We start from the raw sequence: 27,882 nt of genomic DNA, 5'->3' as shown, positions 1-27,882 counted from the left end.
ACCGGCCCCAGGACCGACCCCTGGGGCACTCCACTTGACACCGACTGCCAACTAGACATGGAGCCATTGATCACTACCCGTTGAGCCCGACAATCTAGCCAACTTTCTACCCACCTTATAGTGCATTCATCCATCCCATACTTCTTTAACTTGCTGACAAGAATACTGAGGGAGACCGTGTCAAAAGCTTTGCTAAAGTCAAGAAACAATACATCCACTGCTTTCCCTTCATCCACAGAACCAGTAATCTCATCATAGAAGGCGATTAGATTAGTCAGGCATGACCTTCCCTTGGTGAATCCATGCTGACTGTTCCTGATCACTTTCCTCTCATGTAAGTGCTTCAGGATTGATTCTTTGAGGACCTTCTCCATGATTTTTCCGGGGACTGAAGTGAGGCTGACCGGCCTGTAGTTCCCAGGATCCTCCTTCTTCCCTTTTTTAAAGATTGGCACTACATTAGCCTTTTTCCAGTCATCCGGGACTTCCCCCGATCGCCATGAGTTTTCAAAGGTAATGGCCAATGGCTCTGCAATCACAGCCGCCAGTTCCTTTAGCACTCTCGGATGCAACTTGTCCGGCCCCATGGACTTGTGCACATCCAGCTTTTCTAAATAGTCCCTAACCACCTCTTTCTCCACAGAGGGCTGGCCATCTATTCCCCATGCCCAGCACAACAGTCTGGGACCTGACCTTGTTCGTGAAGACAGAAGCAAAAAAAGCATGGAGTACATTAGCTTTTTCCACATCCTCTGTCACTAGGTTGCCTCCCTCATTCATTAAGGGGCCCACACTTTCCTTGTCTTTCTTCTTGTTGCGAACATACCTGAAGAAACCCTTCTTGTTACTCTTAACATCTCTCGCTAGCTGCAGCTCCAGATGCGATTTGGCCCTCCTAATTTCATTCCTACATGCCCGAGCAATATTTTTATACTCTATCCATATATGTGTATCATTAATGCATATAAAGTTATGAGAATTGTGTTGTCTGGTGGTCACTAAAACATACTGTAAGTTGGGGAATCAGCCAGATATTAGCTCCCCAGAGGCAACAGCAAGGAAAGTAACCAACACCTGGGTGGGGTATCAATCAATCCATCCACAACCATTGTCCAGCAAGGAAGCTACAATGCAATGACTCACCCACATGAGGCCACACTATAGGAATTGCTCAACCTTGCCTGGAGACTCAGCAATGTACCCAGACATGCCTAGTCTTGTGTTTTCCAAGCACATGGACTGAGGTTATAAAACAGACACAGAGGCCATATGCTGGACTCTTCTCCTGCCCCCACCTATGCTGCAAGCAACTAAGACACTGAGAAGAAGACAAGACTCCAACATAGAAGATTGGCCCAGGTTTAAGGAACAAACCTGTATATTAAGGACTGCAATATCCAGTGGGGTAAGAAAAATTGCTTAATCTAGATGTTACCCAGTCTCAGAGGGTTGAGAGTTTAGACTGCATGCTTATATTTTATTTCTTTTGGTAAATAACTCTGACTTTTTGACTATCAATTAACATCACTTAAAATCTATCTTTTATAGTCAATACATTTGTTAATCTGCTCAGGTTTTGCAAAGGCTGGTGTATATCCACTTTCCATTGTTGAAGTGGTGAACCAATTAATAAATTTTCACTGCCTATCTTGAGCTGAGCAAGATAGTATATTCCTGAGGTACAGTGCTGGGAGCTGGGTGGGATTCGGCTCTGGTGCCTTTCTCTGTGTGATTCATGAGTGGTTTAGGAAGCATTTATGCAATCTAACTGGGTGTGTGGGGCTCCACATGCTGTTGTGCTGAGTGATCACTGCGCCTGGAGGGGCTTGCTGCTTGTCACTAACAAGGCATTGTGAGAGACAGCCCAGGCTGGAGAGAGTTCAGGGGGCACAGTGGTCCCACAGTCCCAGGCTGAACCCGGGGGAACCCATCACAGAATGCATACACCCTCCTTCACCCTCATGAAAAAAACGGCCAGTCCTTGCCGACCAGCTGGGTAACAGACAAATTGAGATGCCTATTTGGGACCTAAGCCAAAGTCATTGGGAATCTTTTTCCATTTACTCCAATGGGCTTTGGATCCAACCCTTAGTGTCTGTATGGATGAGCTTACCTGATAAGTGGCATATACGGTGCTTTTAAAATGTCACTCTTTCATTTAGGACCTAATCCAGTAAACCGCTTAAGTACATGTTTGACTGTACAGAGGTGAGTAATTCCAGTGAAATGAATGGGACTACGCAAGTGTTTAAAGTTAAGCAGTACTTTCACTCAGTTTACTCATTGATCTGAGCCATACGTTCTGACTGCAGAGTGGCTGTTTCCTTAGCTTAATGATGAAGTATGCTGTACATGGGTGCCAACCTCAGGGCAGACTGTCAAGAAACAGCACATGAATCCCAAACTGGTTGTGTGTTCTATACTTAGATTTCACCAACCAAGTAACAAGTGTAACAAGTGTGAACTCCTCAGACACTAGAACAGCCTTAATGGGAAGCCACAGACAGTCCCCTCACATACTCGGAATTCTGTCTTGCCACGCAGGCAAGCCTGCCTCTGTGATAGATTATCCCTTACACCCAAAAAATCACAACAATATTCAGGTAATTTCCAGTCCCAGTCACTTAAGCCAAGTCAAGTGGGTTTCATAGAATATCAGAGTTGGAAGGGACCTCAGGAGATCATCTAGTCCAACCCCCTGCTCAAAGCAGGCACAATCCCCAATTTTTTTTTCCCCCCAGATCCCTAAATGGCCCCCTCAGGGATTGAACTCACAACCATGGGTTTAGCAGGCCAATGCTCAAACCACTGAGCTATCCCCAGTGCACCCCAGATCTCTCAGCAAACGCAACACTTGTAGCCAATCCTATAATAAATTAACTAAAGGTTTATTAACGAAGAAAAGAAATGAGAGTCATTTACAAGATTAAAGCAGGTAAACATACACACACAAATGAGATACAGTCTTGGGTTCTAAAAAATGATAGTAGCTGCTTTAAATGCAAGCTTTATATGTCCTGTAGGGCTTACCCAAGCTAAACATCAGGGGAGCCCCTTATGCTTAGAAATCTTTGCCCCTCAGATTTCAAGCAGCATTGGGATAATAGTTTCTCCTTAACAGGCATTTTTCTTCCCTTCGCCAGCATTCAAGCTGTGATGGGATGAGGGCTTGTGCACATATCCTCTTCAGGGGTGCAGAGGAAGCAATTAGCAAAGTCTTTTGTCCACAATGGTTTGTCTGATGTCTGTGGACCTTTTTTTGTTGTGGAGGAGATAACACCTCTTGTGATAAAGTAGCATACTTGGTAATGCTTGTCCCCTGACTGTGAGGGGTTTACAATCTTAGCAAACATTTTGATAATTACAAAGCAAACATTTAAACATTACTCTTATAACGTGATACAGACATTATAAGTAGGATTGACACATGCAGCATCCTACAAGAATTCCATAAAGTCTAAAGCCTAAACAGATTCTTATAACTCCAATACCTATTTCAACAACACTAACACACAGGTGACCTAGACTGGTTTCCAGCTATGCATTTGTCAGTGGTCAGTGAGGCCCAGGGGCTTGGCATGAGCTGACACCTGGTCTGCCGCTGTCACAGATATGACTGTACTACTTCTAGCCTGGTAAATGGCTTGTTCTTTTTGTTCCACTTAAGAGGATCCAGGTTCTTTCAGTACCAAGATCTCATATGGCTACAGAGCCCAATTCTGCTTTCAATGAAATACTTTGCCATTGACTTCAGTGGGAGCAGTGTTGTACTCCTTTGCATGTGCCTTTTGCCTTTAAATGACAAAAAGATTATTAGGAGCAGCAGCACCATATGATATCCTTCTCCTCATTAGAGCACAGAAATGTAATGTGTTTATTGGCTATGATTCTTTTTAGTGTTTATAGTAACGAAAAAGTAACCATGTATTTTAAACAAGGCAAATGATTCTGCAGTATTGCACCTCTTCCCAGAAAGCTGTGACCAAGTATGAAATATGCAATTTTGACCATGAAATCTGTCATCTTTCCCTCTGATTTTCATATAGCCTTACGGATAATAAATAAAATTCCTGCTTTTTACAAGGGGGAATCTAGGAAAAATAAATGGACAACAGAAAGAGCTGCCATAATTACAGTTTGTTTGGCATGTCTGTGACCCAGGTGAACTGATTCATGGCCTGGATTCAAAACCACTTTTCTGTTCTTTACTTACTACTTTGTGGTTTCAACTATTTAAATCAGGCTAATTTTCAGCTCAGGGAACTGAAGAGTCATTATTCTCCAAAAATGTTATCTTTCATGTGTTTAAAAACTGGTAACAAAATACTGTGTTTTGCCAGATGGAACAGTGGTGGGGCAAGGAAGATAAATACAGTAGACCCTCAGAGTTACGAACACACTGGGAATGGAGGTTGTTCATAGCTCTGAACAAAATATTATGGTTGTTCTTTCAAAAGTTTACAACTGAACATTGACTTAATACAGCTTTGAAACTTTACTATGCAGAAGAAAAATGCTGATTTTAATCTTAATCTTTAATCTTTAATCTTATCTTAATTTAAATGAAACAAGCACAGAAACAGTTTCCTTACCTTGTCAATTGTTTTAAATTTCCCTTTAGTTTTTTAGTAGTTTACATTTAACAGAGTACTGCTTTTTAAAAAAAAATATTTATTTTTATTTTTATCTTTTGGTTTCCTCTGCTTGATTGTGTACTTCCAGTTCCAGATGAGGTGTATGGTTGACAGGTCAGTTCGTAACTCTGGTGTTTGTAACTCTGAAGTTCTACTCTATCTGGAAAACCACCACATGAGAACACCAAACTATTTTTCTAAAATAAAACAATCTAAGAAACATTAGAGACATGAAGTATGTTCTTTGCTACTGGCTATGTTCTTATACAAAATCTTCTGCTGAGTTCTTCATCTTAATGAAATACTTGATGTTCTTTGTTCTGAAGATGCCCAAAAGTTGATGTCAGAGTTAGCTGTAATTATCTTCTTTGTCTTTGTCTTCTTATTATTATTATTTTATTTTATTTTTCTTGAAGGAATTCACTTTTGGGTGATAGTCCTAAGGGTAAAAACACTTTTGTGGTAGGAACATTGCTCCATGTGATTTGAAGCTGCTTTAGCAAGGCTCCTCAAATTAAAATGCAAATAAGTCTTTAAAGAAATGAAAATCTTTGTGTTTCCATATCTCGCTGCTTGTACAGCATGGGGTGGAAGAGCATGTGAAAGCTGGGTAGGAAAAATAGTGAAGAAGGGCAAGATTGTCAGAAGTACTCATCACCCACAAAAAAGACTAGATTATCATAAAAACTCAGCCAGACTTACAGAAGTGTTTAGCATCTGGCATCTCCCGTAGAGAACAATGGGTGCTGAATAGTGCTGTGTGAATAACTGATTTTTCCATTCACTGGCTGAACCAAAAAATGGCAGGGGTGTGGGAATTGTTTCGGGCAGAATACATGTTTTATTTGAGCCAAAACAAAATGTTTCATTTGGTTTTGAGTTTTTTAACCTTTCTTCAATAAAATCAAAGTAAATTTTGAAACTAAAATTTGTTTTACATTGAAATATTTTGTGTTTTTTTTCTTACTGTAACAGTTCAGCACAAATTTACGTAACATATCAGTAGACCTGACTACATTTTTCAATGAAAAGGTTTTGTCCAAAAAATGTTGTCCCGCTCTAATGCTGAGCACTTTTGAAAATCGAGCCATTTTGTTTAGATACCTAAACAGGAGCAGAACTCTCTTGAACTTTTGACTCAGCATGTACATTAATACTTTTAAAGATGATTGTTGGAAGAGAACTGGGAGAGAAAAAAAACTTATTGAACTTCTCAGCTAAATCAAACACAGAATAAGCTGCTTCCCATTCATTTCCCAGTCTGTCCCCCTTGTTTTTCGCAAAAAGAAAAGGAGTACTTGTGGCACCTTAGAGACTAACCAATTTATTTGAGCATAAGCTTTTGTGAGCTACAGCTCACTTCATCGGATGCATACTGTGGAAAGTGTAGAAGATCTTTTTATACACACAAAGCATGAAAAAATACCTCTCCCACCCCACTCTCCTGCTGGTAATAGCTTATCTAAAGTGATCACTCTCCTTACAATGTGTATGATAATCAAGTTGGGCCATTTCCAGCACAAATCCAGGTTTTCTCACCCCCCCACACACAAACCCACTCTCCTGCTGGTAATAGCTTATCTAAAGTGACCACTCTCCTTACAATGTGTATGATGATCGAGGTGGGCCATTTCCAGCACCAATCCAGGGTTTAACAAGAACGTCGGGGGGGGGGGTAGGAAAAAACAAGGGGAAATAGGTTACCTTGCATAATGACTTAGCCACTCCCAGTCTCTATTCAAGCCTAAGTTAATTTGTATCCAATTTGCAAATGAATTCCAATTCAACAGTTTCTCGCTGGAGTCCAGACAGGAGAGTGGGGTGGGGGGAGGTATTTTTTCATGCTTTGTGTGTATAAAAAGATCTTCTACACTTTCCACAGTATGCATCGGATGAAGTGAGCTGTAGCTCACGAAAGGTTATGCTCATATAAATTGGTTAGTCTCTAAAGTGCCACAAGTACTCCTTTTCTTTTTGCGAATACAGACTAACACAGCTGTTACTCTGAAACCCCTTGTTTTTGCAACTCTATAGATTTCATCCATCCTACCTGGTCTCTCTGTGCTCCCCATCCTACTCATCTAATAATAGCCTCTCGTCTTTCTTATCAGATAGGGAAGTTTATGTGCAATAATTTCTCTATAGTTCCTGCCATCTTGAATAGCCTCCCTTTTTTGCAATTTCTTTAATGACCTCTGAGTTTTGTCAAATTATTTTATTCACAGTGAAATGCCTTTATATACTTTTTAGTAATTCTGCCATATGGTATATTAACCCCACTGTTGTCTTTTATTTGCTCCCAGAAAGCATTGTGGAATACAGTTTGCTTGACAATCACTACACAAAATAAAATTGCATTGCATTAACGCATGATGTTGAACAATTTAGAGATTTTTGGGTGAAAAGAGGGTGTTTGAGTCTATTCCAATGCCCACCTCTTCAGGGTGGACTTATTTAAATCACCAAGTGGAAAGCCTTGATTTAAATCATTGATAGTAATCAGCTTTTCCATTTGTATTTTAGGTTTTTTTTTAAAGAAAGGTGCATTCTTATTAGTTGATATAACCATTAAAATGTTGATTTACAGCTAAATAGAGCCTAGATTACTAGATTTTATACTAGATTTGGTGCATCTTTTTGCTGCCTAGGAGGCTACACTATTACTATATTTATTTAAGCAATTCTATAGCTTAATATTTTCAGATTCTTATTAATTGTATGTTTTTACTGTGTTAGAAAATGATATATTGCTTATTTACTACATGATAAACTTTTTGCTCATGATTTGAGTAAAACTGCATTAGAATGGTAACTGGAATGTAATTGAATACACAAAATAGCATATACAATTTATTTTTTTAAACAAAACAACCTTAAATATTTTGGATACATAAACTCCTCAAACCTTGTTTCACATTTACTGATAAATTATTTCCTAAACAGAGGGAATAAGTGTCATCAGTGAATTAAACTAAGTGAAACTAATTATTTCAGGTCGATCTGGGAGGATTTTCACATATACCTAAGCGAAAGTGACTGGCACTTCAATTCCTGCTCTCCTAGGTCTCTTGTAAATGAGACAACAGTCTCCTAAGTTACTTAGGCTGTCTTTAATGAAAGATTTCTCTTACTGTAACTGTTTAAATGATATATTTTATTCTAAACTCTGTTTTATAGGGAAAATAATTAATAAATCATAAAGATTATCTAAATCTTTATCTCTAGGAACATGCCAAATATATTGAAAAAACATTTTAAAATGTTAAAATTCATAAATACCTAATAATACTTTACCTTCGAACAGGAAATCTTCACCAAGGATGTTTGATTACACGGAGAATAATAAATTTTAGAAGGCCATCAGTAAAAACATAATTGATAAGTACTCCCACAACAAACTAACATGTCAATTACATTTTGAACACAAATATTTTGAAATTCATAAGTAATCCACCCAAAACATAAATTTATGACAATAATCTAAATGATTGTTAACTAGCTGAGTAAGATATGGTGGGAAAACCATAAGAATGGTGCAAAAATAAGTTTACCGACCAGGTTGATCCAGATTTTTCAGACATGTCCAAATCATCTTCAGAGTCTTTGACTTCTGAGGATTATTTTTCATAATGTTGTTTCATTCTGACAATGAATCCTTGCATTTCTTTGTTGCATTGTTTACATTTGGCCCATGTTCCTTTTTTATCCAGAAGACAGGGTTTTCTTGAAAATATTCCCAAGTAGGGTCTTTTTTACAACCTGCAGCCATGGCATTTTTCTTCCTCCAGTTCCCAGGTGTTGCAGTCAACACTAGAGGCTGCTCTCTGAAGTATGTTATCCATTCTTCCCACAGTGTCCTGCTTTGACACCAGTGTTGCTCTTTTCTGGTTGCACACTCTTCTCCTTCTTCCTTGTTTTTCAACTCTCCCAACCTCACCTCCTCCAGAAAAATTAAAGAACTAACAACAATCCCAGACTTGTGCTCATGTAACCAACGTGAGCTATTTTATTTAGTTAGAGGCAGAAGGAGGCAGTTGAGAAATTAAGGGATTTCTGTTTGTATCTCTGTTACACATGAAAGGAGACAGAACAAGGCCATTTACTCGAAGTGTCCAAAACCATCCAGAAGCAAGGGCTGGTAGTTACTAAGCAGATCAGTGTTTTTCCCTGAGCTGGAGAGTAAAGTTTCCATCATGGGTGGAGTCCTAAATATTCATAATTTGAGAACTGAGCCAATCAGCACTCAAGTAGGGAGAAGCTGTAAAATAGGAATATGAGATCACCCAGGTGGGCTCAGTGAATGATTCTGTTGAGATACATGATGGTGTCTCCTGGAGTCAGAGGCCAGGCCCCAAAACCTGTGATGACTTTGCCGGTATCTTACACCCAGTAGCACAGTCTCCTGGGTTCCCCACAGGATCAAGCCCTTAATACAGGGCTTATTGTGCCATATTTATAAAGCTTGACCTCAAAAGTTAGGTGTTCCCCCCCCCAATTCTTTTTTATATAGAAAAGCAGCCTTTAACCAAAGTTTTAGATACAGGATCAGTCATGTATTCAGCATATTCATTTTTTATTTAAAAGTTTTAAGAGATTATAATAAGTTTAGGCCTTAACATATGTTGTATTAAATTCAGATTTCATTTTAGGTTTCTTTTTTAAAAAAGAAAAAACTTATTATAATTTAATAACAAAATAAACACTCCAATTTAAATAAAAAATCCACTTTTTATTTTATTGTTTAAATAATGGATTTGTATGCATCCTGCATCCCTTTGTCCTGGACTAATATTTCTTTCTGCCATTCTCTCCCACGTGAATGGTACTTGATTGGTACGGGTGCCCCTGCTGTTTCCGGGTAGTCCTATGTTTACCTTCTTCTAAAGGCTTCATCACTTAAGCTTTGTGTATCGCTGCACAAGTTGTAAGACAATGTGACTAGTTTGCACACATCGCCCCAGCAGTTTCCTTAGTGCCCATCAGCCTGATGAGTCGTAAGTGGCAAACCTCCAAAGGCTCAGTTTGGATTGGATTGGATAAGCACCTCCAGGTTTCAGAGCCTCTCTAAACCAGTGATTCTCAAGCTATCTGACGTGGGGGACCGGCAATTTGTTTTTCCAGTGTGTGTGCAGACCGGCAGCCGATGGCTCACGGACCGGCACCGGTTCGTGGACCACCACTTTGAGTAGCACTGCTCTAAACCACTTAATTCTGCAAAAGGATGTTGAAAGTACCATGAGAGATCAGCAACATTCAGTCTTTGCTCCAGCCATTAAGCAAGGTAGCACATGGGGTTGTAACATAGTGTATGGGAGAGGGAGTCAGAAGAGTTAGTCCAACTATTTCAAAGCTCAAAAAGTGTTCAGTTCAAACTTCAGGTGATGGTTTTGAGTGGGTCCCTAGTGAAGAGTAGCAGACCCGGTGTTTATAACCAACTGGAGTTTCCTGCTTTGTACATGCACATGTGATTCAGAAGTTTGACCTGGATATTGCAGAGTTCCATCAGACATTTGTGTTTCAGTGCTGACTTACTCAAGTGTGGTTGATTTTCTGGCAGAACATCCCAGGCTTCAGGTTAAATAAAAAGAATGCAAGCAAGCCTATCTTCTGTGGAGTGGATGAATGTTAGCAACATATCTTTCTCAGCTGGGGGAAAAGGCAGACTAGTTAAAGCAAAGGACAGTTGTTTCCAACGTACTGTGAAGCCCGATTAAAATATATTGCCTCTGACATTCTAATCACAGCAAGTGAGAACTGCGGTGTAAACCTATGTAAAGATTGACTAGAGAAGGGAACATTTCAACTAGGAGCATGGACAGTGCTGGGTCAGCAATTAAATGTGATCTGTTAACAAGGGAATTACACTTCTTCATTATAGCCAGTGCTTTGCTGTGCTAGAAAAAGTACAAACACACCCAAATGTAGGTTGAATTCTGCCATCCTTAATCTAGTAAAACTCTTGTTGATTTTAATGGAAGTTTTGCTTAACTCAGAATTGCAGAATTTGGGCCCTATTTTTTTAAGATGAAAACTTTCCACTAACCATTTAATGTTATCCTTTTTACTGGCTGATTAGGACTCAGTCCTGCAACGTGCTAAGCACTGTTTGGCAGTACTGAACAATCCAAATTCTATTTACTCCAATAGGAGTTGACAATGCTCAACATTTCAGAGTGCTCCGTGCATTGCTGATTCAAGTCCTTATTTACTTGAAAAGTGTGAGTTGGGGGAGATGCGGGGAGAACAGTTCATCTTGAAGATTGTTTGAGTAAAGCATTTTTATAATAGTTATACCAGCAACCCAGGCTTGTATAAGTTTCAGATTGTTTTGCACCTAGAGTTATTCACTTCTCAGAAGAGTAGGTGATGAACTATTAAAATGTTTCCGTTTACTGTATGCAGCTTGGTATTTACAGTCATGAGCCAATGAAAAGCAACCTAAGGAAAAACAAAAAAAGATTTTCTTACCATGGAGTTTGCACCATTTCTTTTAGTTCCTGTTTTTCTTGGGTATCCTACAAAATTCCCCTTTTCCCCAAGAGCTCAGAAGTATTCAGTCAAACATGAAGTTGTTCTGTAAAAGAAGGGGAAAAAATAACTTTGGTTGCTGATATATGGACAATGTCTGGTGGTTCTTACATTTTTTTCTTGTCACTTTATACTGCAGATCATCTCTTTGTGCCATAGACCCCCACATTGCCCTGCAGCACACCAATATTTGTGGGGTGGGGAAGGATTTGCTATTAATAACTCTTTTAGAGAATTGTTTTCATACCATGGATTTCCTGTTTTTTGTACTTGGAGCTTGTCTACATGGTACGTTAGTGTGCACCAACTGGGGCATAAATTCTGCTGCGCACCACTGTGTCATGCACTAACTGTCCGTGTGGACCCTACTGGTGCACACTAAAAGTTTCATTAGTGCATTGATGTGACACTGTTTGAAATGGGACACACACATGCATGTTCACAGCCTTATTATTATTTCTGTCTTTCAGGGGGGATCTACCCCCTGATTCTTTCAAATTCTGCTTACAAAATTTGGGAATCAGGTTTTGTTTCCATCTTTGCCTCTGTCTTTCTCCCCTAGTTGTGAGATGTAAATTCTGCCTTAAGAGCAAAATGGTGGGAGATAGAGAATGTAAATAAAACATATAGATAGATTAGATATAATCATAACACAGAGATTATATGTAGATGGATGTTACTATTTCTGTTCTGAGTCAGGCCAGGGACTGTTCTTTACATTAATGGGAAACATGATTGTGCTTCCCTATTTAAACAACAGCTGCCATTAAACCCTGCTCCTTAGACACCTCCTATGTAAATAATGCTTGTTGTGTTGTTAAACTGTTGTTTTTTTGCCTTCCTGTATGTGGAGCATCATACTAATTTCTACAAGTTGTGACTACTAACAGAGAGCAATCACCTCACAGACTTGTACCGAAAAGAAGAGATCATCAGTGTCGGAGGAAATGGCTGCATCCACAGTCCTCGCTTCCCAAGTAGCTACCCAAGGAACCTGTTACTGACATGGCGGCTGCTCTCGACAGGGAATACAAGGATACAGCTGGCCTTTGATAATCAGTTTGGATTGGAGGAGCCAGAAAATGATATCTGCAGGTGAGAGAAAAGCTATCCAGAGAGCTAATCATGTCATTTTAAAAATCAGCTGACCAAATGTCTTGCATGGTGCTTTGGAGGGGTCCATTAGGGATTCCGTTTCAGATTAACGAGATATCTGGCTACCAACACTACAAACCAAACTCTCTGAATAAACTTACCTGCATCAGGCTTGAACTGTTTCCTGTGAATTGAAGTCCTCGCCTGGTATTTTAAATGCAGCACACTCGAGTCTTAGGCACTGCTGGCTCCCTGCACAAATGCTAAAAGAATGGGGTTTTGCCCACTGTAACTAAGGACAATGGATGTTTCTTTTTTCAGTTATGCGAAACACATTTTTCTTCAGTATGTCAGTTTAGAAAGCTGGGTATTTGCTGCGAGGGAAGAGGCAGACAGGGAAGAGCAGGGGTAGGGGAACAGTGTGCTGTGCTCTGGGAATTATATGGCCAGAATGATTGACTGGCTGTTAGCTCTCTTTAATTATTATTTGCATCTCCGTATAATTTGTTCTAGGTGGTTGAAATATAGCTCCAGAGTCAGCGGTATACTCTGTCTGCTTTGTACCACTGTGGTGATGCAAAGCAGCTATAAGCTCAGTTGACGGGGCTGGTTAGACCAGGTTTATAGCTTTTCATCACCAGAACATACAGTTGAATTTGGCCGATAATTAATAAAATAAACTAATACAAATGTTTCTGATGTTCATGTTTTTGTTGTTCAGGGTGTATTTAGTGTGGGAGGGAAGGCCTCAAGCCTTCCCAGACACTTTCCAGGGCACATCTTCAGAAGCCAGATTGCTGTGCAGCAGTATTGGCACTCTGTCTGACTGTTATTACTTATCGCTACACCTAACCAGAAAACCTGTGTTGTTTTCTTTCTACTCCCACCCGCTTTCATGTCTTCTCCCAGCATCTTATTCAGTTAATTTGCATTTAGAGGCTTTGGTGAGTCTGTGTGGTTTTATTATTATTTTTCAATTGGTAATGTTCTGCATTACCAATGAACTGAGAGAACCATTCCAGTCAGTTTGTTTTTCAGTTAATGACAAAAGAATGCAGACTCAACCTGGCCATCCTTCTCTGTATGTTTATGATCTTGGCAGCTTTTACTCTGCTCTGTCATTGTTGGTGTGAGAGCAATTACAGTGTAATAATAGTTACCTTCTAGGACCTCAGAGGCTATGCCGGAATGCAGAGACTAATGCCCATGGAAACGGCCTGTTAACATTTTACATAGAGTATAAACTATGGCTGACCTTAAATCATTTCAACCTTGAAACGTGGATCTAATTTACTGTGGAAAAGGATGAAATGTTCTCTTGTAAAGGGCTATTAAAGGTGATGACATGGTGAGGGGAAGTCAAGTCATTATCGACATACTGGATTTTGACCATGGCTGCGGAGAATCTGTCTGCTTTCAAAAGCTACAAATTTATGAAGCAGAGAAGCAAAAACCTTCCAGAATATGTAGTGCCTATAAATGCTGAGAAAATATCCCATTCTTTATAGAAATACAACCTTGCCCTGTAAGGCTTTTATTTACATGATATTACTACTAGAATGAGGAAGCTCCCAGGGTATTACTTGGAATGACTTCCAAGCTTGTTAAAGACCCTTTGGTAAGTAACATACAATATTACTTTACCACTCTGGAGAAATTTTTTTTTGGGGGGGGAGGGTATCTGATTTTGTCCTCAGTTTTACTGTCAGATGCTCTCTCTGGCCCTACTTCACCAAAACATCCAAGCACATTCTTACATTAAAGCATGTGCCTAAAGTTAAACACATACTTATGTGCTTTGCTGAATGGACAGCTGAATCGGGGCCTCTGCTCCTTAGCCTCCTTTCTCCTGCTTTGGCCCTTACTCTTTTCCCCAAAAAGAAAAGGAGTACTTGTGGCACCTTAGAGACTAACCAATTTATTTGAGCATAAGCTTTCGTAAGCTACAGCTCACTTCATTGGATGCATTCAGTGGAAAATACAGTGGGGAGATTTATATACATAGAGAACATGAAACAATGGGTATTACCATACACATTGTAAGGAGAGTGATCACTTAAGGTGAGCTATTACCAGCAGGAGAGCGGGGGGGGAACCTTTTGTAATGATAATTAAGGTGGGCCATTTCCAGCAGTTGACAAGAACGTCTGAGGAACAATGGGGAGTCGGAGGGGGGAATAAACAAGGGGAAATAGTTTTACTTTGTGTAATGACCCATCCACTCCCAGTCTCTATTCAAGCCTAAGTTAATTGTATCCAGTTTGCAAATTAATTCCAATTCAGCAGTCTCTCGTTGGAGTCTGTTTTTGAAGTTTTTTTGTTGAAGAATTGCCGCTTTTAGGTCTGTAATCGAGTGACCAAAGAGATTGAAGTGTTCTCCAACTGGTTTTTGAATGTTATAATTCTTGACGTCTGATTTGTGTCCATTCATTCTTTTATGTAGAGACTGTCCAGTTTGACCAATGTACATGGCAGAAGGGCATTGCTGGCACATGATGGCATATATCACATTGGTAGATGTGCAGGTGAACGTGCCTCTGATAGTGTGGCTGATGTGACTAGGCCCTATGATGGTGTCCCCTGAATAGATATGTTAGCCACGGGCTTTGTTGCAAGGATAGGTTCCTGGGTTAGTTGGTTCTGTTGTGTGGTGTGTAACAAAGTCCGTTGCCAACTGTGTCCATAATCAAAAAGGCTGACAAAGGAGGTGCTGTTGTCATCATGAATAGGTCGGAATATGAACAAGAGGCTTCTAGGCAGCTCTCCAACACCACTTTCTACAAGTGATTACCCTCTGATCCCACTGAGGGTTACCAAAAGAAACTATACCATTTTCTCAAGAAACTCCCTGAAAAAGCACAAGAACAAATCCGCATAGACACACCCCTGGAACCCTGGTCTGGGGTATTCTATCTGCTACCCAAGATCCATAAACCTGGAAATCCTGGGCGCCCCATCATCTCAGGCATTGCCACCCTGACAGCAGGATTGTCTGGCTATGTAGACTCCCTCCTCAGGCCCTACACTACCAGCACTCCCAGCTATCTTCGAGACACCACTGATTTCCTGAGGAAACTACAGTCCATTGATGATCTTCCTGAAAACATCATCCTGGCCACTATGGATGTAGAAGCCCTCTACACCAACATTCCACACAAAGATGGACTGCAAGCCGTCAGGAACAGTATCCCCGATAATGTCATGGCAAACCTCGTGGCTGACCTTTGTGACTTTGTCCTCACCCATAACTATTTCACATTTGGGGACAATGTATACCTTCAAATCAGCAGCACTGCTACGAGTACCCGCATAGCCCCACAGTATGTCAACATTTTTACGGCTGACTTAGAACAACACTTCCTCAGCTCTCGTCCCCTAATGCCCCTACTCTACTTGCACTACACTGATGACATCTTCATCATCTGGACCCATGGAAAAGAAGCCCTTGAGGAATTCCACCATGATTTCAACAATTTCCATCCCACCATCAACCTCAGCCTTGTCCAGTCCACACAAGAGATCCACTTCCTGGACACTATGGTGCTAATAAGCGATGGTGACATAAACACCACTCTACACCGGAAACCTACTGACCACTATTCCTACCTACATGCCTCCAGCTTTCACCCAGACCACACCACACGATCCATTGTCTACAGCCAAGCTCTACGATCCAACTGGATTTGCTCCAACCCCTCAGACAGAGACAAACACCTACAAGATCTCTATCAAGCATTCTTACAAATGCAATACCCACCTGCTGAAGTGAGGAAACAGATTGACAGAGCCAGAAGAGTACCCAGAAGTCACCTACTACAGGACAGGCCCAACAAAGAAAATAACAGAATGCCACTAGCCATCACCTTCAGCCCCCAACTAAAACCTCTCCAGCGCATCATCAAGGATCTATAACTTATCCTGAAGGACGACCCATCACTCTCACAGATCTTGGGAGACAGGCCAGTCCTTGCTTACAGACAGCCCCCCAACCTGAAGCAAATACTCGCCAGCAACCACACACCACACAACAGAACCACTAACCCAGGAACCTATCCTTGCAACAAAGCCCGTTGCCAACTGTGCCCACATATCTATTCGGGGACACCATCACAGGGCCTAATAACATCAGCCACACTATCAGAGGCACGTTCACCTGCACATCTACCAATGTGATATATGCCATCATGTGCCAGCAATGCCCCTCTGCCATGTACATTGGTCAAACTGGACAGTCTCTACGTAAAAGAATAAATGGACAAAAATCAGATGTCAAGAATTAGAACATTCAAAAACCAGTTGGACAACACTTCAGTCTCTTTGGTCGCTCGATTAGAGACCTAAAAGCGGCAATTCTTCAACAAAAAAACTTCAAAAACAGACTCCAACGAGAGACTACTGAATTGGAATTAATTTGCAAACTGGATACAATTAACTTAGGCTTGAATAGAGACTGGGAGTGGATGGGTCATTACACAAAGTAAAACTATTTCCCCTTTTTTTGTTCCCCCCACCCACCTCCCACGGTTCTTCAGACATTCTTGTCAGCTGCTGGAAATGGCCCACCTTGATTATCACTACAAAAGGTTCCCGCCCACCCCGCTCTCCTGCTGGTAATAGCTCACCTTAAGTGATCACTCTCCTTACAGTGTGTATGGTAACACCCATTGTTTCATGTTCTCTGTGTATATAAATCTCCCCACTGTATTTTCCACTGAATGCATCCGATGAAGTGAGCTGTAGCTCACGAAAGCTTATGCTCAGATAAATTGGTTAGTCTCTAAGGTGCCAAAAGTACTCCTTTTCTTTTTGCAAATACAAACTAACACGGCTGCTACTCTGAATCCTTTCCCCAGAAATCTCCTGGTTGTTTACTTTCACATTTTTCATTTATGTTACTAATTTTAAGTTACTTACTATGAAATTTAAATGGGCTTGAAACTCATTTGGGGCTGGGAGCTGAAAAGGTGAACTTTTTTACTTAAGGTTTCAGAGTAGCAGCCGTGTTAGTCTGTATTCGCAAAAAGAAAAGGAGTACTTGTGGCACCTTAGAGGCTAACAAATTTATTAGAGCATAAGCTTTCGTGAGTACTCCTTTTCTCTTTTTACTTAACTGTTTGATTTAATCTTAATCTGCTGTGCTGTAGTTTGAACCCATTGCCTCTTGTCCTACTCTCTGTGGCAAGAGGGGACAACTTTTCTCCATCTTTCTATGGCAGCCTTTCAAGTATCTGAAGACCGCTATCGCTCATAAACATCCTCTTCGCTCTCTTCACTAGACCTCACTGTCTTCCTTGTCTCCGGCTTTCTGCCACAGGCTGAATGGAACACTTGGGGCGTGACCCAGCTGCATTGAAATCAATTGTTGAAATATCATTGTTGTCAGTAAGCTTTGGATCAGGACTTTGATTGCTGCCCTTTTGTCATCCACAGGAAGACTATGGAAAACTCAATAAACTGTACAAGCTACTGACAAAAATATATGAACAGTCTGATCCTACTATAGCTATATGTAACCTATGTCAGTGATTCTCAAACTTCATTGCACTGCGACCCCCTGCTGCCAACAAAAAATACTGCATGACCCTAGGCGGGGTGGGCTGGAGCCCGAGCCCCATCGCCCTGGGCTGAACCCCTTGGGCTTTGACTTCAGCCCTGGGTGGCTGGGCTCAAGCTTTGTCTTCAGCCCAGACTCCAGTGAGTCTAATGCTGGCCCCGGCAACCCCATTAAAATGGGGTCACAACTCACTTTGGGGTCCCGTCTCACAGTTTGAGAACCTCTGACCTATGCTAACACAGTGTGGCTCTTTGTTTCCCTCTAGTGGCTAGACTATGTATAGAGGTTTATGAGTCAATGGACTTAGTTAGCTCAAGCAATGGAGGTCACGGGTTCAGTCCCTGCAGATGACCTAACTAGGGGGCGTCATTACATATACAGCCTAAATTCCCTGTGTCAGTTAAGGTAATCATCCCAAAATGCCTCATTGCTGTAACTACTATCTTGATCTAGTTTATGTCTGCCCAAAATCAAAATTGTTCTGTTCCTTAAATAATATTGTGTTAAATTTACAGGCTGTTTACTAGCTATATAAAACAAATGTGGTATGGTTATTTTATAGCAAGGAAAAATGTCTGTAAAGGCATCCTCATTGCAGCATGGTAGGGAATGCTGTACGCTTTCACTCCCAACAGCTAAAAAACCCGACAAACAACAATACATACCACCACCCTACGTATTTAATATTCTTAGAAAGTAACTTTGAGCTCAACATATCATGCACTATGCTAGTATTTTCACCATCTGTAATTTTTAATCAAGTGTTTCATAGTGGAAACCAATGTACATTTGACCAATTTTTTGAGCAGTGTTCCTGTGTAGCAGCAGCAGCAGCTTTATGTAATGAGAATTTATTAAATTATCAAACTGATCTGCAGGTATGACTTCGTGGAGGTGGAAGATCTATCTGAAACTAGCACAGTTATCCGAGGACGGTGGTGTGGTCACAAGGAAATTCCTCCAAGAATAACATCCAAAACAAACCAAATAAAGATAACCTTCAAATCCGATGACTATTTTGTGGCTAAACCTGGATTCAAGATTTATTATTCCCTTGTGGTAAGTAACTTAACTACTTAGTTGATACAAAACATTCCAGAGTGTGAAAGAACAGCAATACTTGGAGACTGGATGACATAGCTAACTACAGCTAATCACAACATTAATTAACTGTAAATACTTTCCTTCCAGCAAACTACATAAGGCATAGATAAAAGCAGTTTTGACATCCTGTTATTAAATATAAACTAAAGACAAGTCCATCACAAGACTTACACTAATAATATGTTTCAGAAACACTAACACTTTCTGCACTGAGGCTGCAATTCCAATGTACTGACAAACACCACAGCAATGACAGTTGAAATAGTTGCTGTTTAAACTCCATTTTGATTCTCATTTGACATCAAAGAAAAGTACTGTCAGGAGGTTTTGACTGATTCTAAGCAAGAAGTCAGGACTTTAACACACATGGGTCAGTCGGTCCTAAGAAATAGGCGAGCGCCGTTCCGAAGGGACAGGCGATGGCCTCTGTTTCCCTCAGCCGATCGAAAGGGAGTTGGGTTCAGATCCCCGAATCCGGAGTGGTGGAGATGGACGCCACGAGGCATCCGGTCCGGTAACACAACCAATCCCAGAGAAGCTGGCGGGAGCCCCGGGGAGAGTTCTCTTGTGTGTTAAGGTTCAAACTGTTGTTATAAGCTCTATCGTTCTTTGTATTATGTAGTGGTATTGTCATTGCAGAACACACCGACTTGATGAGATGAAAGCCCTCTGTTTTTAAAGAAGCAGGAATATTAATTAGTCTAAGTAGATTTTGAAACAAATGTGTTTTCAATGTATTGCCCTCAATAATATTATAATCCTTTGGGTGCAATATAGCTGAACAGAGGTGAGTTTTGCAATCAGGTGGCAACTTACTATCCTGACGTCATTATGTTTTCATATCCTTCACAATCCAGATTTCTTTTATTCAATCCAGTGTTATGTATTCAGGCTTTCTTATTCCTGTTAGCAATAAGGTTAAACTTGTCCTAGGAAAAATCCACTATTTACACCATTTCACTTCAGCTAATGGCTTTTGTGTGAGCGTATACTATTGTACACTGAGCCCATTCCATGCCTAAATATGGGAGATATATTGCAAATTCAGAGCCAGATGCTGCTTCCGTGTATTTAAACACTGGGCCTACTCATGGAGTAAAACACTACTCCATGTGAGTAAGGATGACAAGAATCTGGAGCTTGATTTGAACGTAATCTAGCAAGGCTAACATTTATGTTGTTGCAGTCCATGGAGTACCACAATGCATAAACATTTAAGCAGTGAAGCAGCCCCTTTTACATCATGTGTATTTAATATTTCCGGAAAACCTCTGTTACAATTAGATAGCTTTACATAGCGACTATGTATAGTTCATATAGGACACCTGGGTTTTGAGAAAATGAACATTATCATTCAAGCAGAGGATATTCCGCACTAGAAAGCTCGAAGTGTAGTTACTATACCTAATGCTTAGAGTGAGCAAACAGAATGTTGTGCCGTTTAGCTAGTATATGTGAGAGAATATTCTCCTAACACACTCTTAAAATGAAATGTTCTTTTTCTCAGAAGAGAGAAATCTGTAGGGGACAGGTGGTAGTCATGAGGATGAAATGGCTTTAGCTGCTGCTCAAAGTTTAAATTGTCCATTTGAAGATCCATAGGATTAATAGTCAGCAGACTCAGCCCTTAGTTGGTAGTCTTCACAGTCTCTCAGGACTGAGTACGTACAATGGATATACTGCACGCTGCTGACCCCTGAAGGTTGAACTCAGCATGCATTTGCAGGCAGCAAGTTAGAAAATATTATTGGACCATGCATAAACATATGATGCATCAGATGAAATAAAAAATATTTAAATTGCTTTTTTCTTTGCTCCACGGCCATTTCCATCATTAGGCTATTTTTGGAACTTCCTTGGGAAACCTTTCTGGTAACAAATGCGCACAACTTTATTTAAAAAAAACAACCCATGGACACTAGTTAAATTAATTTCAACTGGTGCATATAAGCTTGTTTGTCAGTTCACCACTCTGCGTGTGGCACATATTGAGGCACTGCAATGCATATATTGTTCAACAAGAACAAAGAGCTATGTTTGTTATCACCTCTTCTAGTACATTCCAACTGTGCTCTCCTTCCATTCTTCCCATTTGAAGAAACAAAAAAATAGCCATAAACAGGAAGGGGTCATGTTTACAAACAGGGTTTTGAAATGCAACTACTAAAGTTGCACCTATGCATATGGACATGCTCACGTAAAATGAGTCATTATACATAAACAGGTACTTAGGCATGTAAAGGCCCAGTTTGTGCACAGATGTTGCATGGTCACACTGCAAAACTATTATTGCAGTGCAATTGCCAGCTCAACACAGGCACCTCTTTCTCCCTATATTTTCTTATAAAACCTCCTTTTTCTTCAAGCTTCGCAGGCCTAGAGCACAAGCATCAAACCAGTCTAGATATCACCCGTGCCAGCTGTTATCCATGAGCTGGATTTAGCCTGCAAAATTGTTTGAAAAGCCTCCTTTCTTGATCTTCTTTTCCACTGTGTGGTTGGTTTTTGAAAGGATTTTTAGGTGGTGGTGGGGAGGGGATGTTGCTTCACTTATTTCCCTTAAAAATATAAATGCCCTGGTCCATGCTTAAGCGCATGCATACCTCTGGGGAATCCTTAGGCTCATCTGACTCCCATATTTTGTATAATTAAATTACTGCAAGTGTATAGTATTTGCATTGAAAATGAAGCACTAAACCTTCAGCCGTTATACCTGTCTTAACTTCAATAGAACTACTTCCAGTGAAGGATCTGACTCATAGTTATATTGAGTTGAGTAAGCATTAGGTACACACAATCAGGCACAATGTGATGTAGGGAGTTAAAATGAAAAATCACATTGCTACACATGCAAGAAATCCCCACTCACGTAAGTAGTTTCATACATACCAGTAGGACTGCTTGTGGAAATGAGCAGAATCGGGCCCTGAATTTTAAAAACATACTATCATGAATGTATAAAGTAATAATCAGGAAGTAGTCCATGAACAAATGCCAACAAAATTAAAAGTGGATGCTTTAAATTAAAATTCTCAATCTTGTATCTGATTTTGATTAAATGGGATAATTAGAAAATGTTTAATTCCAGCTGATAATTGAAGTCATTATTTTTGGCTTGTCTGTTTTACAAGAGGCGTATATCCGTTATATATTGACATTAATACATTGTTACTGTATACCCTAACTGGCCTCTAAATTCAATGCATATTTGGGAACTTTGATTTTAAGTATTACTGGCGACAAATGTTCCAACAAAGCTAGAAAATGTATTGAAAAAGGAAAGTCAACAGAGTAAGGCATCAAAACAAATTCTATTTTTATTTTAATTTTTGTTCTGCTCTTCTCTATAACACCATTCAAGAAATGTGAAAATTCAGGGGTTTTATACAGTTTTCATTTTTTGTGGCTAACATTGCAAAATAAATCTGATGTACCCCATTGTTAATGAGGAGTAACTCCACTGAAGTCTATGGAATTATACCAATATAAAACTGAATAGGGTGTCGCTACACCATATCCAAAGTGGTTTTTGTTTGTTTTAAATGAAACTTCTTTCAAGGAAGAGTCCAATAGAATTTCACAGAAACGAGAAATTTTGACCCATCCTAGGGAATTTGATAGAGAATTATATTCTTCCTAGTAATACAAGATACACACTCCCTGTCTGATTATCTAGTAATAACACTAGTCAAAAAACAGAAAGAAAAATCACAGACTTGTTCATGAAAATTAATTGCTGGTTTTTGTCAGATTTTTGATCAATTCTGATTAGAAGACAAATGGAGCCCAAATGCTGGATTTAAACAGTTCGGCTCTGTCCCATTAAGACTTTCAAAGAAACACCAACAAACTAAGCATATTTAGGTCATGTCTATGCTTACTGGGGAACCACGCTGTTGTGATCGATGCAGCGGGGGGTCAATTTAGTGGCTCTAGTGAAGACCTGCTAAATCAACCACAGAGTGCTCTCTGGTCAACTCCAGTACTCCACCAGAATGAGAGGAGTAAGGTAAGTCAACAGGAGAGCGTCTCCTGTCGACACAGAGTGTTGTAGGCATTGCATTAAGTCGACCTAAGTTACTTTAACTCCAGCTGGAGTAGGGTAACTTAGGTCGACTCACCCCAGTAGTGTAGACAAGGCCTCAGAAAACAAAACAAGGTCCTGATGCTGCCACTCCTACTCAAACAAATGTCTCTCTGTCAAATGATTAGTCACATTATCTATCTTCTGTGGATCTAATCATGCAAATGATGATTGCAGGATCGGGCTGCAAGGTGTTTAATTAAAGTAGTAATAACTGTCATCAATAACAATTTCCTTAAAATGTTTAACATGAAAGCAAAACAATTTGCTTATCTTAGTTGGCTAGCAGTGCAAATACAGATTCAAAGATTTTGAGCCCAGAAGAGACCTCATTAGCTTGTCCTCCTATATTTCACAGGTAATAGAATTTCATTAGATCAAATGCAAATTGAACCAATTTCTGTGTAGGGCTGTGTGAATATTTGTCCTCTCTGCTTTGGTTTAAGTTGTTACTTTTTTTTTCAGGACAGACACTTCATTGATGTCTTCAAGACAAAATAGGTTGTCTGGAAACCTACATAATATGTTGCATGTGAAAATATATATGATAATAGTGTGAAGTTATTTTCAATGCTTTTAAAATCCAAAGAAGGAATCTCAGTAGATTTTTTTGGGAAGGTGAGAGGGTGAGTGATTTTGGTTTTGTTAATGAAATGATCAGAAATGAGATAAATCACATTACAGGGATGTGAGATATTATATATATTACACACACACTTATCACTCATGCTCCTGATCATTTTTCACTGATTAAGTTTTGATTTCCCATGTATGCTAGCCAGGATGGATATTTTCATAAACACTGTACAACAAAAAAACAAATACTTCATGTGATGAAACTCCTGTTTCCTTGAGATGCTGGCAGATAACCAACATCTGTGTTCTTGTCTAGAGTGCATCGCCCTTGTATAAAATTGTCAACAAGGGGATCAGCTTTCTAGGGGACAAAGAGGGGAGAAATTAAGTTCTTTCTAATTACATAAGACCAACCCAAAGGCTTTAAAATTCCTTCCCCATTTATATGTAAACAAAGGATTTGGGAGATTATATGTGGTCATTTTGTTTAGGAGCATTTGTAACATTAAAAAGAAGCATTTAAAAAAGTACTAAGTGGTGTATACTCTTCGTGAAAAGCAAAGAATAAATCTCACACAAGGAAAAGGTTTTCAAATCTCTGTTTGCATGTTAAAAGAAACAGACTGCTCACTCAGTTAATGTTGCACTGACTTCGGCTAACTTCTACCTCTCTTGTACAGGAAGTGGGTTTTCTCTTCATAAGTGCAGAGGCTGAGACTCTGCAGTTCTAAATTCCATTCCTCAGTTTATCTTCTTCATAAGAGTGTTATGAAGAGAGTGAGGTTTTATGGCATATAGGCGCAAAGAAAACCTTTCAGATGTACAAAGCAGCACAGGAGAAAGCACAAAAGAATTGGGCAAAGGAAGCAAAAGTGAGAGTTGTGTAACCAGGATAAGTTGGCTGGAGTCATATGGGTGAACAGTGTCCAAGGTCTGGACTAGAGTTATGGCAGTAGGGCTAGAGACAAATTCATAGATTGATAAAGTTTTAAGGCCAGAAAGGACCATTACATCACTTAGTCTGACCTCCTGTACATCGCAGGCCACAAAATTTCACCCAATTTATGGATGGAAACAGCTTGGCAGTGAAGGTGAACAGAGCCAGCTATAGGTCTAGGCCTACCCAGGCTGCTGAGCACTTACAGCCTGGTCATCCCTGTAACAGCTCTTGTCAAGCTGTCCCTTGTCCTGTTTCAAGAGTCTGCCCCATTAATGGCCCCCCCACCTCAACAGAACTGCCAGTCACTGTCACTGAGTTGGTGCTCCCTCTGCCCCTAGAAAGTTTTGCTAGGGGGATAGCCTAGATGTAGCACCAACCCTTGGGCTAAAGAAGAGAGGAGAATCTCTTAGTTGGGGATTGGTCCTGCTCTGAGCAGGGGGTTGGACTAGATGACCTCCTGAGGTCCCTTCCAATCCTGATATTCTATGATCTGTCTGTAGCTCTGTCTCCATAGTATCTAAGTGCTTCCCATGTAAACTAGGTCTGCTTGACAGATTCACAAGTGGACTACATGAGTCTTCAGCTGTCCTTCTTTCATCAGTATAGGAGGTACATCTTGGGATGTATATATGGAGTCTTCTGTTTTCTTCTTCCTTCCCTGCATTGTTTTGATTCTGTTGGGAAAGGTCCTCTGAGTGAAGGGTTCTGCAGCAAGGCCAGAAGTGGTCATGCTCTGAATTAGTGTGACCTACTTGGGACGCTCATTCCACAACTAAATCCTCTTCAGCTCATCTCAGGATGATTTGTGTCCAGCCTCTTGTGCCGCATCATTCCAGGGACATGCAGGTGTCTTGGTGGCCCATAGTTGGATATGGGGACCATAGATATAGCTGGACTCTGATTTGATGATGACCTTGAAGGTCAGGATTAAGGCCTCCCACAGACAGCAGAAGAAGACTGGAGGTCTTGGAGGTCATGGAGAAGCAGCCAGCCCCATTCTGAAGAAGCTGGATCCCCTTCTCTGCTTATTCCTGCAGTCCCAGATACAGTGAATTATAGCAATATAGTCTTGTTATCACTGAGGTGTGGTCTCTCTCCAGTCACAAAAGTCTTTTAGTGCCACTAGAATTCTCCCTATGATGATTTTAAACCTGGTTACGAGTCAAAGATGACACTGAGGTTGGGGGAGGATGGAGGAATTATGTACTGTGGTGGAAAGCGAAGTGTGCTGAGAGGAGTTGAGGGGAAAGACATGAACAGGTCTGATTTTGCTGCTGGAAACAGAAGGGTTGTAGTGATACAGTCACAGATGTGACCACAAAGAGACAGATCAGGGGAGGACAGATTAACATGAGAGTCACTGGCCTAGAAATTATTTTTAAAGCAAGAAGATTAAGGCACCCCAGGGTAAGAAAGGGGCAAAATAGGAAGAAGAGGGAGCCAACAATGGAGGCTGGTGAGAGCAACACAGTGTGAAAGAGGAGGAAATGGAACCACCTATGGAGATGCTAATGGAGTGGTCAGAGGCAGGAGAAAAACCGTACAAGCAAAGAGACACAAAAACTCAGAGGAGATAAAGTTGAGGAGGAGGATTTGATTGACTGTGTCAAACTCAACACAAGACTGAGAAAGATGAGGATGGAGAAAAGGCCTGTGGGGCTTGGCCAAGAAAAAGATCATCTGTCACCTTTGTATCTCAGTGAAGCTGAGTGGGCAGCATCCAAGTTGCAGAGGACAGAATAGCAGTAAGTTTTGGAGTAGTCACCGTTGTTAAGGAGCATGGTAATAAAGGGATGGAGAGATGTGCCAAGGCAGCGGGCAGGAAGAATAAAGGGTGCAGGTTTAGGAAAGTTAGTGACATGCTTGAAGGCAGTGGGGACAAGAAGCAGGTGACCAGTTCAGTGTAGGTGTTTTCCTGGCAAGATCTCTACCTGATGGGAAGCATGGGAATTAGGAGGGCTGGGTTTTTGGAGAGTATCAAAGGTGGTGAAGAGGCAGGGGGGTGGGGGTTGTAGGTGTGGCAGTCAGTCACGGAGCGGGGGAGGAGGGAAATATAAAGCTTTTGGCAAGGTGGGTGGAAGAGCTGAAGGAGAGGACAAATAGACAACAGTTGTAGACATCTGTCAGACTTCCACTGGCAACATCATAGTTTTCACCTAAAAATAAATTTGAGTTTTCCCAGCTGCAGAAAGTGTGTACATGGTGACTCTGTTGTTGACTGAACAGAGTGGTGAAGAGTGGGCCCTTTTCCGTCATCATTCCCTGGTGCTTTGACTGCTTAGTTCACATTTGACTCACTTACCGTACAGTGTTGTCTACCTGTTTTCCCACAACAACAATCCTAATTGTGTCAGATTCCTGTTGAAAGTCTTCTTTATTGAGTTAAAGGTAGGGAAGGCATCATGTATGGTGCCTAATGGATTCACACCACTATAAGACTCTGGGACTCTGGGTAAAGGAATGGCAAGAATTCTGGTGCATGATGGTACTGTTTAGCCCTTACTATATACAGCACTTTGCATCATCCAAAGATTAGACAGACATTAATTATGAGCTCAAGTACACTACAATAATAAATAATAGAACGTAGCAACTCTTTAAAGGAATTGGTCAATAAGATGCATTAACAACTTTAGATTTTAAAGAACCAGAGTTCTCTGCTGGTAGCACCTACTGGTTGTGATAGTTAACTAAGAAGTTTATTGTGTATGTGATTTAAAGGTAAAAGAGGGCATGCTTGCTTTTCTAAAAGATTGAGGTAACTTATAGCCACAAGCAGGAAAATAGAAGAAGGGCTAACACACTACCAGGAGTGTATATGATATACATTGGCATCCAAGAAACGTGTATTTATTATTTTTTGCAGAAGTTCCCCGAGGCCTTATTCAGGGTTGAAGTCCACTTTTTTCTGGGTGCTGTACAAAGAAAAAGTCCTCCTCTGCCTCAAAGAATTTACAGATAGAGCCCTGCAAATCCACCTGTATCCGCTTTACATCTGCGGTTAGCCTGGCCATGATAAGAGCCTGGCGGGCAGCTGCGGGGAGCCGTGGCAGGCCCTCCACATGCCCTGGGTGGGGGCCCGAGCAGCCCCCAGACAGCTCCACAGGTCACCATGCAGCAGTGACCGGTGGCGCCAGAACAGGAGGCCTCGCCTGTCCACTTTTCACAGGGGTGAACCCCTCTCCCTTCCCCTCTTCTTCCTACCCGAGGCCCCACCCCCTTTCCCACTGGCCAGGCCAGCATGGATCCCAGCCGGGGAGCTGTGGGGAAGCTGTGGCAGACCCTCCACCTGCCCACAATGCGGGGGGGGGGGGGAGGAGGCTGAGTACAGCTCCCAGCTGTGTCCCTTCCCCCCAGGGGGTCCACG

At 40.9% G+C, this 27,882-nt stretch overlaps 1 protein-coding gene across 3 annotated transcripts in view; it reads left to right on the top strand.

Moving 5' to 3' along the window:
* The window catches only part of PDGFD (platelet derived growth factor D), a 194,923-nt gene that overhangs the window by 107,984 nt on the left and 59,057 nt on the right, over positions 1–27,882 (top strand). For 2 of the 3 annotated variants that reach the window (XM_073338469.1, XM_073338486.1), the window contains exons 2-3: positions 12,053–12,257; positions 18,690–18,870. In XM_073338469.1, the coding sequence (XP_073194570.1) occupies positions 12,053–12,257; positions 18,690–18,870 (386 nt within the window). The remainder of the gene's footprint in view (positions 1–12,052; positions 12,258–18,689; positions 18,871–27,882) is intronic. The other variant, XM_073338478.1, reaches the window with a different exon arrangement.

The sequence above is a fragment of the Lepidochelys kempii genome, chromosome 1 (genome assembly GCF_965140265.1).
Source record: "Lepidochelys kempii isolate rLepKem1 chromosome 1, rLepKem1.hap2, whole genome shotgun sequence".
Taxonomy (NCBI): domain Eukaryota; kingdom Metazoa; phylum Chordata; order Testudines; family Cheloniidae; genus Lepidochelys; species Lepidochelys kempii.
The sequence above is the reverse complement of the archived record's forward strand: the minus strand, read 5'-3'. Positions and strand labels throughout refer to the sequence as shown.